Source organism: Poromitra crassiceps, assembly GCF_964638095.1.
Source record: "Poromitra crassiceps genome assembly, chromosome: 10".
Lineage (NCBI taxonomy): Eukaryota > Metazoa > Chordata > Actinopteri > Beryciformes > Melamphaidae > Poromitra > Poromitra crassiceps.
In genome coordinates this window covers 52,089,903-52,109,386 of record NC_139631.1, presented here as the reverse complement: position 1 = coordinate 52,109,386, position 19,484 = coordinate 52,089,903, and the positions used below count along the sequence as shown (strand labels likewise).

At 48.7% G+C, this 19,484-nt stretch overlaps 1 protein-coding gene across 1 annotated transcript in view; it reads right to left on the bottom strand.

Annotated features, from left to right (window-relative positions):
• LOC310784117 (multiple epidermal growth factor-like domains protein 9) overlaps positions 1–19,484 on the bottom strand; it is a 71,693-nt gene that overhangs the window by 49,399 nt on the left and 2,810 nt on the right. The window contains exon 2 of the mRNA XM_083645097.1: positions 13,526–13,730. Within this exon, the coding sequence (XP_083501223.1) occupies positions 13,526–13,730 (205 nt within the window). The remainder of the gene's footprint in view (positions 1–13,525; positions 13,731–19,484) is intronic.

Sequence of the window (19,484 nt, the reverse complement as noted above, 5' to 3'; positions counted from 1 at the left end):
GTGTTACAGGCTGGTTAGCTCAGACTGCAGCCTGGATGTGTTACAGGCTAGTTAGCTCAGACTGCAGCCTGGATGTGTTACAGGCTAGTTAGCTCAGACTGCAGCCTGGATGTGTTACAGGCTAGTTAGCTCAGACTGCAGCCTGGATGTGTTACAGGCTAGTTAGCTCAGACTGCAGCCTGGATGTGTTACAGGCTAGTTAGCTCAGACTGCAGCCTGGGTGTGTTACAGGCTGGTTAGCTCAGACTGCAGCCTGGATGTGTTACAGGCTAGTTAGCTCAGACTGCAGCCTGGATGTGTTACAGGCTAGTTAGCTCAGACTGCAGCCTGGATGTGTTACAGGCTAGTTAGCTCAGACTGCAGCCTGGATGTGTTACAGGCTAGTTAGCTCAGACTGCGGCCTGGATGTGTTACAGGCTGGTTAGCTCAGACTGCAGCCTGGATGTGTTACAGGCTAGTTAGCTCAGACTGCAGCCTGGATGTGTTACAGGCTAGTTAGCTCAGACTGCAGCCTGGATGTGTTACAGGCTAGTTAGCTCAGACTGCAGCCTGGATGTGTTACAGGCTAGTTAGCTCAGACTGCAGCCTGGGTGTGTTACAGGCTGGTTAGCTCAGACTGCAGCCTGGATGTGTTACAGGCTAGTTAGCTCAGACTGCAGCCTGGATGTGTTACAGGCTAGTTAGCTCAGACTGCAGCCTGGATGTGTTACAGGCTAGTTAGCTCAGACTGCAGCCTGGATGTGTTACAGGCTACTTAGCTCAGACTGCAGCCTGGATGTGTTACAGGCTGGTTAGCTCAGACTGCAGCCTGGATGTGTTACAGGCTAGTTAGCTCAGACTGCAGCCTGGATGTGTTACAGGCTACTTAGCTCAGACTGCAGCCTGGATGTGTTACAGGCTAGTTAGCTCAGACTGCAGCCTGGATGTGTTACAGGCTAGTTAGCTCAGACTGCAGCCTGGATGTGTTACAGGCTACTTAGCTCAGACTGCAGCCTGGATGTGTTACAGGCTGGTTAGCTCAGACTGCAGCCTGGATGTGTTACAGGCTAGTTAGCTCAGACTGCAGCCTGGATGTGTTACAGGCTACTTAGCTCAGACTGCAGCCTGGATGTGTTACAGGCTAGTTAGCTCAGACTGCAGCCTGGATGTGTTACAAGCTAGTTAGCGCCGACTGCGGCCTGGGTGTGTTACAGGCTAGTTAGCTCAGACTGCAGCCTGGATGTGTTACAGGCTAGTTAGCTCAGACTGCAGCCTGGATGTGTTACAGGCTAGTTAGCTCAGACTGCAGCCTGGATGTGTTACAGGCTAGTTAGCTCAGACTGCAGCCTGGATGTGTTACAGGCTAGTTAGCTCAGACTGCAGCCTGGATGTGTTACAGGCTAGTTAGCTCAGACTGCAGCCTGGATGTGTTACAGGCTAGTTAGCTCAGACTGCAGTCTGGATGTGTTACAGGCTAGTTAGCTCAGACTGCAGCCTGGATGTGTTACAGGCTAGTTAGCTCAGACTGCAGCCTGGATGTGTTACAGGCTAGTTAGCTCAGACTGCAGCCTGAATGTGTTACAGGCTAGTTAGCTCAGACTGCAGCCTGGATGTGTTACAGGCTAGTTAGCTCAGACTGCAGCCTGGATGTGTTACAGGCTAGTTAGATCAGACTGCAGCCTGGATGTGTTACAGGCTAGTTAGCTCAGACTGCAGCCTGGATGTGTTACAGGCTACTTAGCTCAGACTGCAGCCTGAATGTGTTACAGGCTGGTTAGCTCAGACTGCAGCCTGGATGTGTTACAGGCTAGTTAGCTCAGACTGCAGCCTGGATGTGTTACAGGCTAGTTAGCTCAGACTGCAGCATGGATGTGTTACAGGCTAGTTAGCTCAGACTGCAGCCTGGATGTGTTACAGGCTAGTTAGCTCAGACTGCAGCCTGGATGTGTTACAGGCTAGTTAGCTCAGACTGCAGCCTGGATGTGTTACAGGCTAGTTAGCTCAGACTGCAGCCTGGGTGTGTTACAGGCTGGTTAGCTCAGACTGCAGCCTGGATGTGTTACAGGCTAGTTAGCTCAGACTGCAGCCTGGATGTGTTACAGGCTAGTTAGCTCAGACTGCAGCCTGGATGTGTTACAGGCTAGATAGCTCAGACTGCAGCCTGGATGTGTTACAGGCTACTTAGCTCAGACTGCAGCCTGGATGTGTTACAGGCTGGTTAGCTCAGACTGCAGCCTGGATGTGTTACAGGCTAGTTAGCTCAGACTGCAGCCTGGATGTGTTACAGGCTACTTAGCTCAGACTGCAGCCTGGATGTGTTACAGGCTAGTTAGCTCAGACTGCAGCCTGGATGTGTTACAGGCTAGTTAGCTCAGACTGCAGCCTGGATGTGTTACAGGCTACTTAGCTCAGACTGCAGCCTGGATGTGTTACAGGCTGGTTAGCTCAGACTGCAGCCTGGATGTGTTACAGGCTAGTTAGCTCAGACTGCAGCCTGGATGTGTTACAGGCTAGTTAGCTCAGACTGCAGCCTGGATGTGTTACAGGCTAGTTAGCTCAGACTGCAGCCTGGATGTGTTACAGGCTAGTTAGCTCAGACTGCAGCCTGGATGTGTTACAGGCTAGTTAGCTCAGACTGCAGCCTGGGTGTGTTACAGGCTGGTTAGCTCAGACTGCAGCCTGGATGTGTTACAGGCTAGTTAGCTCAGACTGCAGCCTGGATGTGTTACAGGCTAGTTAGCTCAGACTGCAGCCTGGATGTGTTACAGGCTAGTTAGCTCAGACTGCAGCCTGGATGTGTTACAGGCTAGTTAGCTCAGACTGTGGCCTGGATGTGTTACAGGCTGGTTAGCTCAGACTGCAGCCTGGATGTGTTACAGGCTAGTTAGCTCAGACTGCAGCCTGGATGTGTTACAGGCTAGTTAGCTCATACTGCAGCCTGGATGTGTTAAAGGGCTAGTTAGCTCAGATTGCAGCCTGGATGTGTTACAGGCTAGTTAGCTCAGACTGCAGCCTGGATGTGTTACAGGCTAGTTAGCTCAGACTGCAGCCTGGATGTGTTATAGGCTAGTTAGCTCAGACTGCAGCCTGGATGTGTTACAGGCTAGTTAGCTTAGCTCAGACTGCAGCCTGGATGTGTTACAGGCTAGTTAGCTCAGACTGCAGCCTGGATGTGTTACAGGCTAGTTAGCTCAGACTGCAGCCTGGATGTGTTACAGGCTAGTTAGCTCAGACTGCAGCCTGGATGTGTTACAGGCTAGTTAGCTCAGACTGCAGCCTGGATGTGTTACAGGCTAGTTAGCTCAGACTGCAGCCTGGATGTGTTACAGGCTAGTTAGCTCAGACTGCAGCCTGGGTGTGTTACAGGCTGGTTAGCTCAGACTGCAGCCTGGATGTGTTACAGGCTAGTTAGCTCAGACTGCAGCCTGGATGTGTTACAGGCTAGTTAGCTCAGACTGCAGCCTGGATGTGTTACAGGCTAGTTAGCTCAGACTGCAGCCTGGATGTGTTACAGGCTACTTAGCTCAGACTGCAGCCTGGATGTGTTACAGGCTGGTTAGCTCAGACTGCAGCCTGGATGTGTTACAGGCTAGTTAGCTCAGACTGCAGCCTGGATGTGTTACAGGCTACTTAGCTCAGACTGCAGCCTGGATGTGTTACAGGCTAGTTAGCTCAGACTGCAGCCTGGATGTGTTACAGGCTAGTTAGCTCAGACTGCAGCCTGGATGTGTTACAGGCTACTTAGCTCAGACTGCAGCCTGGATGTGTTACAGGCTGGTTAGCTCAGACTGCAGCCTGGATGTGTTACAGGCTAGTTAGCTCAGACTGCAGCCTGGATGTGTTACAGGCTACTTAGCTCAGACTGCAGCCTGGATGTGTTACAGGCTAGTTAGCTCAGACTGCAGCCTGGATGTGTTACAAGCTAGTTAGCGCCGACTGCGGCCTGGGTGTGTTACAGGCTAGTTAGCTCAGACTGCAGCCTGGATGTGTTACAGGCTAGTTAGCTCAGACTGCAGCCTGGATGTGTTACAGGCTAGTTAGCTCAGACTGCAGCCTGGATGTGTTACAGGCTAGTTAGCTCAGACTGCAGCCTGGATGTGTTACAGGCTAGTTAGCTCAGACTGCAGCCTGGATGTGTTACAGGCTAGTTAGCTCAGACTGCAGCCTGGATGTGTTACAGGCTAGTTAGCTCAGACTGCAGTCTGGATGTGTTACAGGCTAGTTAGCTCAGACTGCAGCCTGGATGTGTTACAGGCTAGTTAGCTCAGACTGCAGCCTGGATGTGTTACAGGCTAGTTAGCTCAGACTGCAGCCTGAATGTGTTACAGGCTAGTTAGCTCAGACTGCAGCCTGGATGTGTTACAGGCTAGTTAGCTCAGACTGCAGCCTGGATGTGTTACAGGCTAGTTAGATCAGACTGCAGCCTGGATGTGTTACAGGCTAGTTAGCTCAGACTGCAGCCTGGATGTGTTACAGGCTACTTAGCTCAGACTGCAGCCTGAATGTGTTACAGGCTGGTTAGCTCAGACTGCAGCCTGGATGTGTTACAGGCTAGTTAGCTCAGACTGCAGCCTGGATGTGTTACAGGCTAGTTAGCTCAGACTGCAGCATGGATGTGTTACAGGCTAGTTAGCTCAGACTGCAGCCTGGATGTGTTACAGGCTAGTTAGCTCAGACTGCAGCCTGGATGTGTTACAGGCTAGTTAGCTCAGACTGCAGCCTGGATGTGTTACAGGCTAGTTAGCTCAGACTGCAGCCTGGGTGTGTTACAGGCTGGTTAGCTCAGACTGCAGCCTGGATGTGTTACAGGCTAGTTAGCTCAGACTGCAGCCTGGATGTGTTACAGGCTAGTTAGCTCAGACTGCAGCCTGGATGTGTTACAGGCTAGATAGCTCAGACTGCAGCCTGGATGTGTTACAGGCTACTTAGCTCAGACTGCAGCCTGGATGTGTTACAGGCTGGTTAGCTCAGACTGCAGCCTGGATGTGTTACAGGCTAGTTAGCTCAGACTGCAGCCTGGATGTGTTACAGGCTACTTAGCTCAGACTGCAGCCTGGATGTGTTACAGGCTAGTTAGCTCAGACTGCAGCCTGGATGTGTTACAGGCTAGTTAGCTCAGACTGCAGCCTGGATGTGTTACAGGCTACTTAGCTCAGACTGCAGCCTGGATGTGTTACAGGCTGGTTAGCTCAGACTGCAGCCTGGATGTGTTACAGGCTAGTTAGCTCAGACTGCAGCCTGGATGTGTTACAGGCTAGTTAGCTCAGACTGCAGCCTGGATGTGTTACAGGCTAGTTAGCTCAGACTGCAGCCTGGATGTGTTACAGGCTAGTTAGCTCAGACTGCAGCCTGGATGTGTTACAGGCTAGTTAGCTCAGACTGCAGCCTGGGTGTGTTACAGGCTGGTTAGCTCAGACTGCAGCCTGGATGTGTTACAGGCTAGTTAGCTCAGACTGCAGCCTGGATGTGTTACAGGCTAGTTAGCTCAGACTGCAGCCTGGATGTGTTACAGGCTAGTTAGCTCAGACTGCAGCCTGGATGTGTTACAGGCTAGTTAGCTCAGACTGTGGCCTGGATGTGTTACAGGCTGGTTAGCTCAGACTGCAGCCTGGATGTGTTACAGGCTAGTTAGCTCAGACTGCAGCCTGGATGTGTTACAGGCTAGTTAGCTCATACTGCAGCCTGGATGTGTTAAAGGGCTAGTTAGCTCAGATTGCAGCCTGGATGTGTTACAGGCTAGTTAGCTCAGACTGCAGCCTGGATGTGTTACAGGCTAGTTAGCTCAGACTGCAGCCTGGATGTGTTATAGGCTAGTTAGCTCAGACTGCAGCCTGGATGTGTTACAGGCTAGTTAGCTTAGCTCAGACTGCAGCCTGGATGTGTTATAGGCTAGTTAGCTCAGACTGCAGCCTGGATGTGTTACAGGCTAGTTAGCTTAGCTCAGACTGCAGCCTGGATGTGTTACAGGCTAGTTCGCTCAGACTGCAGCCTGGATGTGTTACAGGCTAGTTAGCTCAGACTGCAGCCTGGATGTGTTACAGGCTAGTTAGCTCAGACTGCAGCCTGGATGTGTTACAGGCTAGTTAGCTCAGACTGCAGCCTGGGTGTGTTACAGGCTGGTTAGCTCAGACTGCAGCCTGGATGTGTTACAGGCTAGTTAGCTCAGACTGCGGCCTGGATGTGTTACAGGCTAGTTAGCTCAGACTGCAGCCTGGATGTGTTACAGGCTAGTTAGCTCAGACTGCAGCCTGGATGTGTTACAGGCTACTTAGCTCAGACTGCAGCCTGGATGTGTTACAGGCTGGTTAGCTCAGACTGCAGCCTGGATGTGTTACAGCAGACCTGGGCAAAAGGCGGCCCGCGGGCCACATGCGGCCCGCGAGCGCCCCCTGTGTGGCCCGCGCTGGAATTGCAAAAAAAAAAAAAAAAAAAAAAAAAAAAATTTTTTTTACAGTGCACCTTAATGCAACATGCAAGGTACCTGCTGAATAAGTGTCCAAATGTTCATGTCATTCTGGCCAATACTCCACTTCTGTTATAACATTTCAGTCTGGTATGGAATATCTTTCAATAATCTTTATGACTAAAAGGCTAAAAGTAATCTCATGTGTAAGAAATGGAAATAATTACCGGTAACTTGTTGGTTTTGGATTTATTTAGCTTCAAGAGTGCATTTTTGTTTGTGTGACCCTCAACACAGGCTTTGAGAATCCCGGGCCACTTACTGATACTTATGCTTAAATTAACACACTGATATTCTGGTTTATTTAAAGAAAAACATTTTGGCTAGTGGAAATTCTAATTGGCTGGTAACTTTAAAATATAGCAGCCATATTGGCAGGTGGTCAAAAAAGTTAATGACATAGGAGTGAGTGAGAAAAGGATAAAATATTGGTGTTTAAGACTGAATAATGACATCACAACTGTTAATTTAAAATGAGGTATTCCTCTAAACCTGACTTCAAATGCCCCCAAAAAATCTGCGCCGGCGCCGTTTGGCCCCCAACGCTCAGCAAAATCTGGCGCTCTGGTAGCGAGGACATTTTTTTGTGGTCCTCTCTATCATCAAAGTTCCTGGGTTACGGCATGACAATATTTGTTCGGCCCCCAGCAACAATCTGGGTTTCTCATGTGGCCCCCCATGAAAAATAATTGCCCACCCCTGTGTTACAGGCTAGTTAGCTCAGACTGCAGCCTGGATGTGTTACAGGCTACTTAGCTCAGACTGCAGCCTGGATGTGTTACAGGCTAGTTAGCTCAGATTGCAGCCTGGATGTGTTACAGGCTAGTTAGCTCAGACTGCAGCCTGGATGTGTTACAGGCTACTTAGCTCAGACTGCAGCCTGGATGTGTTACAGGCTGGTTAGCTCAGACTGCAGCCTGGATGTGTTACAGGCTAGTTAGCTCAGACCGCAGCCTGGATGTGTTACAGGCTACTTAGCTCAGACTGCAGCCTGGATGTGTTACAGGCTAGTTAGCTCAGACTGCAGCCTGGATGTGTTACAAGCTAGTTAGCGCCGACTGCGGCCTGGGTGTGTTACAGGCTAGTTAGCTCAGACTGTAGCCTGGATGTGTTACAGGCTAGTTAGCTCAGACTGCGGCCTGGATGTGTTACAGGCTAGTTAGCTCAGACTGCAGCCTGGATGTGTTACAGGCTAGTTAGCTCAGACTGCAGCCTGGATGTGTTACAGGCTAGTTAGCTCATACTGCAGCCTGGATGTGTTAAAGGGCTAGTTAGCTCAGACTGCAGCCTGGATGTGTTATAGGCTAGTTAGCTCAGACTGCAGCCTGGATGTGTTACAGGCTAGTTAGCTTAGCTCAGACTGCAGCCTGGATGTGTTATAGGCTAGTTAGCTCAGACTGCAGCCTGGATGTGTTACAGGCTACTTAGCTCAGACTGCAGCCTGGATGTGTTACAGGCTAGTTAGCTCAGACTGCAGCCTGGATGTGTTACAGGCTAGTTAGCTCAGACTGCAGCCTGGATGTGTTACAGGCTACTTAGCTCAGACTGCAGCCTGGATGTGTTACAGGCTGGTTAGCTCAGACTGCAGCCTGGATGTGTTACAGGCTAGTTAGCTCAGACTGCAGCCTGGATGTGTTACAGGCTAGTTAGCTCAGACTGCAGCCTGGATGTGTTACAGGCTAGTTAGCTCAGACTGCAGCCTGGATGTGTTACAGGCTAGTTAGCTCAGACTGCAGCCTGGATGTGTTACAGGCTAGTTAGCTCAGACTGCAGCCTGGGTGTGTTACAGGCTGGTTAGCTCAGACTGCAGCCTGGATGTGTTACAGGCTAGTTAGCTCAGACTGCAGCCTGGATGTGTTACAGGCTAGTTAGCTCAGACTGCAGCCTGGATGTGTTACAGGCTAGTTAGCTCAGACTGCAGCCTGGATGTGTTACAGGCTAGTTAGCTCAGACTGCGGCCTGGATGTGTTACAGGCTGGTTAGCTCAGACTGCAGCCTGGATGTGTTACAGGCTAGTTAGCTCAGACTGCAGCCTGGATGTGTTACAGGCTAGTTAGCTCAGACTGCAGCCTGGATGTGTTACAGGCTAGTTAGCTCAGACTGCAGCCTGGATGTGTTACAGGCTAGTTAGCTCAGACTGCAGCCTGGGTGTGTTACAGGCTGGTTAGCTCAGACTGCAGCCTGGATGTGTTACAGGCTAGTTAGCTCAGACTGCAGCCTGGATGTGTTACAGGCTAGTAAGCTCAGACTGCAGCCTGGATGTGTTACAGGCTAGTTAGCTCAGACTGCAGCCTGGATGTGTTACAGGCTACTTAGCTCAGACTGCAGCCTGGATGTGTTACAGGCTGGTTAGCTCAGACTGCAGCCTGGATGTGTTACAGGCTAGTTAGCTCAGACTGCAGCCTGGATGTGTTACAGGCTACTTAGCTCAGACTGCAGCCTGGATGTGTTACAGGCTAGTTAGCTCAGACTGCAGCCTGGATGTGTTACAGGCTAGTTAGCTCAGACTGCAGCCTGGATGTGTTACAGGCTACTTAGCTCAGACTGCAGCCTGGATGTGTTACAGGCTGGTTAGCTCAGACTGCAGCCTGGATGTGTTACAGGCTAGTTAGCTCAGACTGCAGCCTGGATGTGTTACAGGCTACTTAGCTCAGACTGCAGCCTGGATGTGTTACAGGCTAGTTAGCTCAGACTGCAGCCTGGATGTGTTACAAGCTAGTTAGCGCCGACTGCGGCCTGGGTGTGTTACAGGCTAGTTAGCTCAGACTGTAGCCTGGATGTGTTACAGGCTAGTTAGCTCAGACTGCGGCCTGGATGTGTTACAGGCTAGTTAGCTCAGACTGCAGCCTGGATGTGTTACAGGCTAGTTAGCTCAGACTGCAGCCTGGATGTGTTACAGGCTAGTTAGCTCAGACTGCAGCCTGGGTGTGTTACAGGCTGGTTAGCTCAGACTGCAGCCTGGATGTGTTACAGGCTAGTTAGCTCAGACTGCAGCCTGGATGTGTTACAGGCTAGTTAGCTCAGACTGCAGCCTGGATGTGTTACAGGCTAGTTAGCTCAGACTGCAGCCTGGGTGTGTTACAGGCTGGTTAGCTCAGACTGCAGCCTGGATGTGTTACAGGCTAGTTAGCTCAGACTGCAGCCTGGATGTGTTACAGGCTAGTTAGCTCAGACTGCAGCCTGGATGTGTTACAGGCTAGTTAGCTCAGACTGCAGCCTGGATGTGTTACAGGCTACTTAGCTCAGACTGCAGCCTGGATGTGTTACAGGCTGGTTAGCTCAGACTGCAGCCTGGATGTGTTACAGGCTAGTTAGCTCAGACTGCAGCCTGGATGTGTTACAGGCTACTTAGCTCAGACTGCAGCCTGGATGTGTTACAGGCTAGTTAGCTCAGACTGCAGCCTGGATGTGTTACAGGCTAGTTAGCTCAGACTGCAGCCTGGATGTGTTACAGGCTACTTAGCTCAGACTGCAGCCTGGATGTGTTACAGGCTGGTTAGCTCAGACTGCAGCCTGGATGTGTTACAGGCTAGTTAGCTCAGACTGCAGCCTGGATGTGTTACAGGCTACTTAGCTCAGACTGCAGCCTGGATGTGTTACAGGCTAGTTAGCTCAGACTGCAGCCTGGATGTGTTACAAGCTAGTTAGCGCCGACTGCGGCCTGGGTGTGTTACAGGCTAGTTAGCTCAGACTGTAGCCTGGATGTGTTACAGGCTAGTTAGCTCAGACTGCGGCCTGGATGTGTTACAGGCTAGTTAGCTCAGACTGCAGCCTGGATGTGTTACAGGCTAGTTAGCTCAGACTGCAGTCTGGATGTGTTACAGGCTAGTTAGCTCATACTGCAGCCTGGATGTGTTAAAGGGCTAGTTAGCTCAGACTGCAGCCTGGATGTGTTATAGGCTAGTTAGCTCAGACTGCAGCCTGGATGTGTTACAGGCTAGTTAGCTTAGCTCAGACTGCAGCCTGGATGTGTTATAGGCTAGTTAGCTCAGACTGCAGCCTGGATGTGTTACAGGCTAGTTAGCTTAGCTCAGACTGCAGCCTGGATGTGTTACAGGCTAGTTCGCTCAGACTGCAGCCTGGATGTGTTACAGGCTAGTTAGCTCAGACTGCTGCCTGGATGTGTTACAGGCTAGTTAGCTCAGACTGCAGCTTGGATGTTGGTTGTCTGCTTCTACATCAATTAGTGATTTCCTACATGTCCCAGAATGCATAACACCCCCTTACTCAGAACACAACATATCTGCTCTATTGACCCTATTGGCTGGGGGGTCTGCGAGCAGGCTAATCTATGTGAGTCATAGTGAGACAGAGGTAGGCTAGGCTAGTGGGGTTAGCAGTGAGTCAGTGAGACAGAGGTAGGCTAGGCTAGTGGGGTTAGCAGTGAGTCAGTGAGACAGAGGTAGGCTAGGCTAGTGGGGTTAGCAGTGAGTCCAGAATATCCTGCTCAGACTGCTCACACCTTCACCCTCTTCGCTCTCCAACTCTCTGCACAGCGCTTCAAGCTGCACAAACAAAAGAACCGACACGCTGAGTTCCGTTTCCGCACTACACCTTCCACTTATGTAAGCTTAAAGGAGAATTCTGTTTGTTTTCTTTACACACCCGACCTTATTTCCAGCTTTAAATATGACGTTAAACTCACCCAGATAACTTTGGTTTCATTCGGATCGTCTGGGAAGATACTGAGCCCTGATTAGAGTCCTGTAACAGATACTGAGCCCTGAGTAGAGTCCTGTAGAGTCCTGTAACAGATACTTAGCCCTGAGTAGAGTCCTGTAACAGATACTTAGCCCTGAGTAGAGTCCTGTAGAGTCCTGTAACAGATACTTAGCCCTGAGTAGAGTCCTGTAGAGTCCTGTAACAGATACTTAGCCCTGAGTAGAGTCCTGTAACAGATACTTAGCCCTGAGTAGAGTCCTGTAGAGTCCTGTAACAGATACTTAGCCCTGAGTAGAGTCCTGTAACAGATACTTAGCCCTGAGTAGAGTCCTGTAACAGATACTTAGCCCTGAGTAGAGTCCTGTAACAGATACTTAGCCCTGAGTAGAGTCCTGTAACAGATACTGAGCCCTGATTAGAGTCCTGTAGAGTCCTGTAACAGATACTGAGCCCTGATTAGAGTCCTGTAGAGTCCTGTAACAGATACTGAGCCCTGAGTAGAGTCCTGTAACAGATACTGAGCCCTGAGTAGAGTCATGTAACAGATACTGAGCCCTGAGTAGAGTCCTGTAACAGATACTTAGCCCTAAGTAGAGTCCTGTAACAGATACTGAGCCCTGAGTAGAGTCCTGTAACAGATACTTAGCCCTGAGTAGAGTCCTGTAACAGATACTTAGCCCTGAGTAGAGTCCTGTAACAGATACTGAGCCCTGAGTAGAGTCCTGTAACAGATACTGAGCCCTGAGTAGAGTCCTGTAACAGATACTGAGCCCTGAGTAGAGTCCTGTAACAGATACTTAGCCCTGAGTAGAGTCCTGTAACAGATACTGAGCCCTGAGTAGAGTCCTGTAACAGATACTGAGCCCTGAGTAGAGTCCTGTAACAGATACTGAGCACTGAGTAGAGTCCTGTAACAGATACTTAGCCCTGAGTAGAGTCCTGTAACAGATACTGAGCCCTGATTAGAGTCCTGTAACAGATACTGAGCCCTGATTAGAGTCCTGTAGAGTCCTGTAACAGATACTGAGCCCTGAGTAGAGTCCTGTAACAGATACTGAGCCCTGAGTAGAGTCCTGTAACAGATACTGAGCCCTGAGTAGAGTCCTGTAACAGATACTGAGCCCTGAGTAGAGTCCTGTAACAGATACTGAGCCCTGAGTAGAGTCCTGTAACAGATACTGAGCCCTGAGTAGAGTCCAGTAACAGATACTGAGCCCTGAGTAGAGTCCTGTAACAGATACTTAGCCCTGAGTAGAGTCCTGTAACAGATACTTAGCCCTGGGTAGAGTCCTGTAACAGATACTGAGCCCTGAGTAGAGTCCTGTAACAGATACTGAGCCCTGAGTAGAGTCCTGTAACAGATACTTAGCCCTGAGTAGAGTCCTGTAACAGATACTGAGCCCTGAGTAGAGTCCTGTAACAGATACTGAGCCCTGAGTAGAGTCCTGTAACAGATACTGAGCCCTGAGTAGAGTCCTGTAACAGGCGAAAACGGGCAAAAACGGGGCATCTGAAATGCTTCTATTTACACCTTGTAAATATCTTATTTTCTGATAGGCAGCGGCAATGACAGAAAATGAAGGATCTAGCGTTATTTACCTTGGTTCATACATTTCTCTGCTGTCCGTCACATTGATAGCAGCTCCTCATCCTCCCACTCTTTGTAATCAATATGTAAACGTTATTCCAGACCGGCTCAAATAAATACACGCGGCCATTGAATTCGTCGTCCATAATCTCGAGATCAGGTATTATCAGCCAGCGGTGTTTAGCAAGCTACAGTATTAGCTAAAGATCGACTGCTCTGAGCGCTGAACTCTCAAGGCAGAGTTCAGAGCCCAGAGCAGTCGATCTGTAGCTATTTATTAGCTGATCTCGAGAGTGTCATAAAACATACTACCGTAGTTGCCACGCGGCCGAACCACTTTTCTGGGGAAACCCTGCATTGTGGATGTTCACTCTGGCTTTTTCTTAAGAGAGAGAGAAAAAAATCATTCATTCCTTTTCATGGTTAGAGGCAGAAAATACAGACGCTATTTTGACCACGTTCCTAACCCACACACAGCTTCTTTTCCAAGACACAGCTCTCCTGACTCGGCCCGCCGTGTGTTCTTTGGCTCCGAAATGTGAGGAGGACGTAAGCCAAGGTCTGAACATGGCGCTGCCTTGGAGGCCTGAGCGACGACACAGGGCTCCACCATCACTGTGATGCAGGAGAAGCTCCACCATCACTGTGATGCAGGAGGAGAAGCTACACCGTCCATCACTGTGATGCACTCATTGACTGACTCCGGAGCCAATATTCTCTGCGGGTTCAAGTACTACAGGAAGGCAAGAGACAAATGATCTCCAGGTCCAGAATATCCAAACGTATCCTGGACGTCCTGTGAAAGTCCTGTGTGTGGAGAGAAGCAGACTGACCTGTCACAGCGGGGGTTGACGGCGCCGAACGAGTCGCAGCTGCAGGGCAGGCAGCCGCTGGTGCCGTTGGTGAAGTGTCCGTCCTCGCAGTCGTCACACTGCAGCCCGGTGTACCCCGACAGACACGAACACTGACCGCTGCTCAGGTCACACTCCTCTGGGTCCAGGATGCCCTCAGCACCACTGCTGCAGTTACACACGGCCTCTGAGGGGAGGGGGAGGGGGCAAGGTTATTAGCATTCAGGAAAACTAACCAAATAAGGGACAGTAGATGTGTGTGGGGGGAGCAGCATTTTGTTAACTAAAAAATACAAACAAGGCTTTAGAAAAAAAAAATAACTAACTGAAACTGTATTATTGATAGTATTCTGTTACATCATCACACGGCCATCTTGGTAGGACAATAACAGGTGATTGTAATCAATTAACAGGTGATTACAATCAATTACATAAATAGCCAATGAGCTGTGTGTAGTGTAAAGCGCCATATTGGCAGGAAATGTATGTGACATCACGGGGATACTATGAATGTGTTTAGTATATATATATATATATATACCGTATATATATATATATATAGAAAGAGAGAGAGAGAGAGAGAGAGAGAGAGAGAGAGAGAGAGAGAGAGAGAGAGAGAGAGAATGTCTTTATTTTTGTCTTTGTAAATTTATTTCATACATAAGCCTAGTATTTTGGGTGGATTCTGATTGACACACAGACAGACATGTTTTATAGTTGTCTTTTATGGATGGTTGTTAGCTCCATTTTGTTCTGCTGTGGTCATCACAAATTAGACGTTTGCCCGTCACAATTCCACAAGCTCTCCATCCAAATAATAAGTCTGTCACTTTGTGGTGACCGTTTTGAGCTGCGACCAGCAGCTCTGAGTCACTCTTTGCTTGGTTGGATGGTTGGTCCACAGAAAGTTCAGCACCCTTTAGCGGGCACAGTTTTCACCCTAGGAGGCTGGAATGTGGCATAGAGGTCGTGTGTGTGTGAAGGTGTGTGTTTTGTGTCTAAAAAGGGGGCGGTGGGGGCAGATTTCTAAACGAGGGGACGCAGAAGCGGAGTAAGGTGGGCTGCCCCTGCCATCCTGCATATTGCGAATTTGCGCTTGTTAAATTGTTGTTTACATTCGAGCAAGCCAATGGCATCGCTAGAAAGATTTGTGTCTCAGAAGAAATCGAGAGCCAAAGTCGACGTCACTTCCTGCTGACCAAGAGAAAAATTTCCTCCACCATTTATTTTCCCATAAAAATTTTGTAAAATGCTTATAGAAATAGTTTTACTTTATAGTTCAAACCAAACGGTTCAGCTATATTTAGAAACAGGAGAGACCATAGTGCATCTGACTCAGATAAAAAAAAAAAACATTGATTCTTTTTTATCCACTGTTTTTTTATGGGGGGGTTTTACGTCGACTTTGGCTCTCTGTGAACATAAATGTGCACAGTCATACCTTGTCAAAGCACTTTTATTCATTATTACATTGTATTGTGCCTGTATCTAATCATGAACCCCCTCACTGGGTATCGAATTGTACATTGAGATAAGCACATTGTTCCATCCGACCAACAGTTTAAAAAGTTGCTCAACTCTGTTGTGCAATTACAAAGGTGTCTATATTGAGTGAGGTGCGTTTGGTTTGCCCTCCTCCACTACAGCTCAAACTGGGTCACATGACACGGAGCAGGTGCGTTTGCCCTCCTCCACTACAGCTCAAACTGGGTCACATGACATGGAGCAGGAGTGGCAGACATGTGGATGACCCTGCAGACTGCTGAGTGACTATCCATTATTCATCTGATCTCAGGTCAGCTGTGTGAGTGGCAACCGGAGTCTGAACGCTGGTCAAACAGCCAAGGAGGGGTTTCTTACCATTTCAGCTGTAGCTTCTCTGTATTTACCTCCTTATTTACTAGGGGTGTCAAAAATAATCGATTATAAGATGCATCGCGATGCAGACGTGCACGATTCTGCATCGATTCACAAATGTCAAAAATCTTTTTTTTTTTCTTTTTTTTTATAATCAAATAAAATATAATGGAAGTACATGCAGTTGTTTATTTTAATTATGGATCATAATACAATGCAATTCCAAATGCACTTTTATTTTAAAAGTAGCCACACAGTGAGAAAAAAGAAAGTGAGAAAAAATAAATCATGTATTGCGGAAAAAAGTGATGCATCGATTTAAGATGCATCGAGATGCATCGAGATGCATCGATAATCGTACTCGAATCGAATCGTAGCCCTCTGAATCGTAATCGAATCGAATCGTGAGGCCAGTGAAGATTCACAGCCCTATTATTTACCCGTGGTAATTACCCAATAATATATACTATAATTTACCATATACTTACTGGGTAAGTAGTAATTAGGGGTTATGTAGAAGGACGCGTTACCAAACCGTTCCCATCATAGCAATGCGTCAAGGTGAACCACACCTGGCTCTTAAAGTGAGATGACACTTTGATTGGTTGAGAGCCGTGTATATAGAAGAGTCGCCACATCTCCCTTCACTCCAATGGACCGGTTATTTTAAGGAACTTTTGGGAAGTAAGGTTCTGGATTAAGGAGCACTGGCACATTACAGCAGAATGAACAGTTTGTGTATTTTCTGAAAGGGTCAGACGTTTACATAATCAAATTGTATATTATCAGCTTTACGACCTGGACACCCCCCCAAAATGACCTGGACACACCCCCCCCCCCCATTAGTGCCTCCTGAGCAGATTTATTTTCATGATTTATTTTTACATTTTTACATTTTCCCCTTTGTCTCAAGTGGCCTCTGTAGAACCTCCACGAACCCCAGTTTGGGGAGACCATGTGCTACGGGGCCCATAGCCTCAGAGGAGGCCTCTCTTGCACTCTGACTGTCGCTGGGTCTTTTATGTAACAAGGACAGGCTGTGGTTACGCAAGCCGGAGCGGAGCGGCACAGAGCTCTGTCAGGCTACAGGAACGACTGTCGGCTCCAATCCAGCCTGAAGAATGTGTGAGCTGGGCTGAATGCATATCTCCCTGTATCTGAGTGTCATCTAAAAGCCAGGCGTGCACTCAGGCTCGGCCCAGAGGGGCCATCCCATCTGTGAAGCCACACAACAGGTTTGACGTGCATATGACTGGCCCTGCCCCCTGCGTGGTGTGAGAGTTGGACTGGCCCTGCCCCCTGCGTGGTGTGAGAGTTGGACTGGCCCTGCCCCCTGCGTAGTGTGAGAGTTGGACTGGCCCTGCCCCCTGCGTGGTGGTGTGAGACAGAATAGGGAAGTTCAGCACCTGTCTCCTTATCTGCGGGTGAGTGAGGTGAGGTGAGGCGCTGTGACGGCACAGACACAAGCAGGCAGCAACAGGCCGTTGAAAACAAACGCGGGCGCTGTGAAGAACGTGTCTCTTGCCCAACCCATCACGTCATGTCACGTCACGTGACACGTCACGTGACACGTCACGCGCGTCAAACCAGAGGAAATAGTAGAAAATGTATATGGGCTCTTGGGCAAGGCGTGACCCCAGGTGACGCCTTTGTTGGTGTGATGTTATCATATCAGTTTGCCTTCACAGCAGAACAATGGAGACTGCTGACGTGCTGAGATGTTTGAGCTGAAGGTTTTTCACCTATGATTTCACACAAGGGGCCATATGGTTCCTTTGCACTTGGGGGGGGGGGGGATCAAATCCTGAGCAGTAAATCACACAGACACCTGGTGAGAAGAGTGGTACCCTCACACAGACACCCTATGACAGTGATACTCAACTGGCGGCCCGCGGGCCGGCGCCACCTGTGTGGCCCGCGATGGAATTGCAAAAAAATAATAATAATAATATATATATATATTTTTTTTTACAGTGCACCTGAACGCAACATGCAAGATACCCGCTGAATAAGGCAATGTTCAGACTAGGAGGCCAAATCTGATTTGTGAACTTTAGTGACCTATTAACTCATTGAGTGCCAGCCACTTTTGGAGAACGGACCAGAGTGCCAGTGCCAGAGTTTCAGAGCGTTTTCAGTGATTTCTCAAGGCCCACAGAATATTGTGTGATATTACTATGTAAACACCGAACACGCACAAAGAACGAGGAGACTCTATTGTATCATCAGCAAAAAAAAGTTTATTGATACCATTTTCCGTTCTTTAGTTATCAGCCGGAGAAGATAGGTTGTTTTCAGCAAAAACGGACGTTTCAAATTAGAAGCTGAGATAATCCGCCTTTTGTGAAATGAAGCATTTCAAGCACATCACTGACTCTGAAGCTAATATTTTCTGATGTAGTGACGTGGTGTAGTTGTGTGGTGCCCTGCGTGCCCCACCCCCCTCTCCCCCCCCTCAGCTGCAAACTCCTCCCCACACTAACACACAGCCTACACGCACCCAGCGTCTATTTTCGGAGCGCTCCGAATCATTGGCACTCAATGAGTTAATGACTTTATCCAGATTGGTTTTATGAGTCTGGACGCTCCAAGTCTGATTTGTGTCACTTGTCCCAAACCACATATGGAGGTAGTTTCCAATCTGCTTTCGACTGAGGAAAACCACGTCACCAACGTACGTATTTACTGATGCCCACGTCGTTACCATAGCAACTCATGCAGATAGGCTGTTTAGGTCTGGACACACACAGATCCGACTTGAGAATCAGATTTGTGGCAGTGCGGACACACTCCCAAATCAGATTTGGGAAACCAATCAAGATAATGATGATTAATGACTTTATCAGCAAATCGGATTTGCCTGTAATGTGAACATGGCCTAAGTGTCCAAATGTTCATGTCATTCTGGTCAATACTCCACTTCTGTTATAGCATTTCAGTCTGGAATATGGAATATCTTTCAATAATCTATGATTTTCAAATACCGCTGTCTGCTCGCTACCCAGGCACTTATGTATGTACTTAACCTAACTAACTATCCGGTGTGCACAACATTGTCAGACTAAACTCTGGCTGACACCCCAAAAACCTACAATCTGCTACAGAAAAATATATATTGTTTGTTTATTAACTGGCCCCTGGCCTTCTATCATTTCACGAAAGTGGCCCCCGGGCAAAGCAAGTTGAGTATCCCTGCCCTATGAGAAGAGTGGTAGCCTCACACAGACAGACACCCTATGAGAAGAGTGGTACCCTCACACAGACACCCTATGAGAAGAGTGATATCCTCACACAGACACCCTATGAGAAGAGTGGTAGCCTCACACAGACACCCTATGAGAAGAGTGGTAGCTTCACACAGACACCCTATGAGAAGAGTGGTAGCCTCACACACACACACACACCCTATGAGAAGAGTGGTATCTCCACACAGACACCCTATGAGAAGAGTGGTAGCCTCACACAGACACCCTATGAGAAGAGTGGTAGCCTCACACAGACACCCTATGAGAAGAGTGGTAGCCTCACACACACACCCTATGAGAAGAGTGGTAGCTCCACACAGACACCCTATGAGAAGAGTGGTAGCCTCACACAGACACCCTATGAGAAGAGTGGTAGCTCCACACAGACACCCTATGAGAAGAGTGGTAGCTTCACACAGACACCCTATGAGAAGAGTGGTAGCCTCACACACACAGACACCCTATGAGAAGACTGGTAGCCTCACACACACACCCTATGAGAAGAGTGATAGCCTCACACAGACACCCTATGAGAAGAGTGGTACCCTCACACACACACCCTATGAGAAGAGTGATAGCCTCACACAGACACCCTATGAGAAGAGTGGTACCCTCACACACACACCCTATGAGAAGAGTAGTAGCCTCACACAGACACCCTATGAGAAGAGTGATAGCCTCACACAGACACCCTATGAGAAGAGTGATAGCCTCACACAGACACCCTATGAGAAGAGTGGTAGCTTCACACAGACACCCTATGAGAAGAGTGGTAGCCTCACACAGACACCCTATGAGAAGAGTGGTAGCCTCACACACACACCCTATGAGAAGAGTGG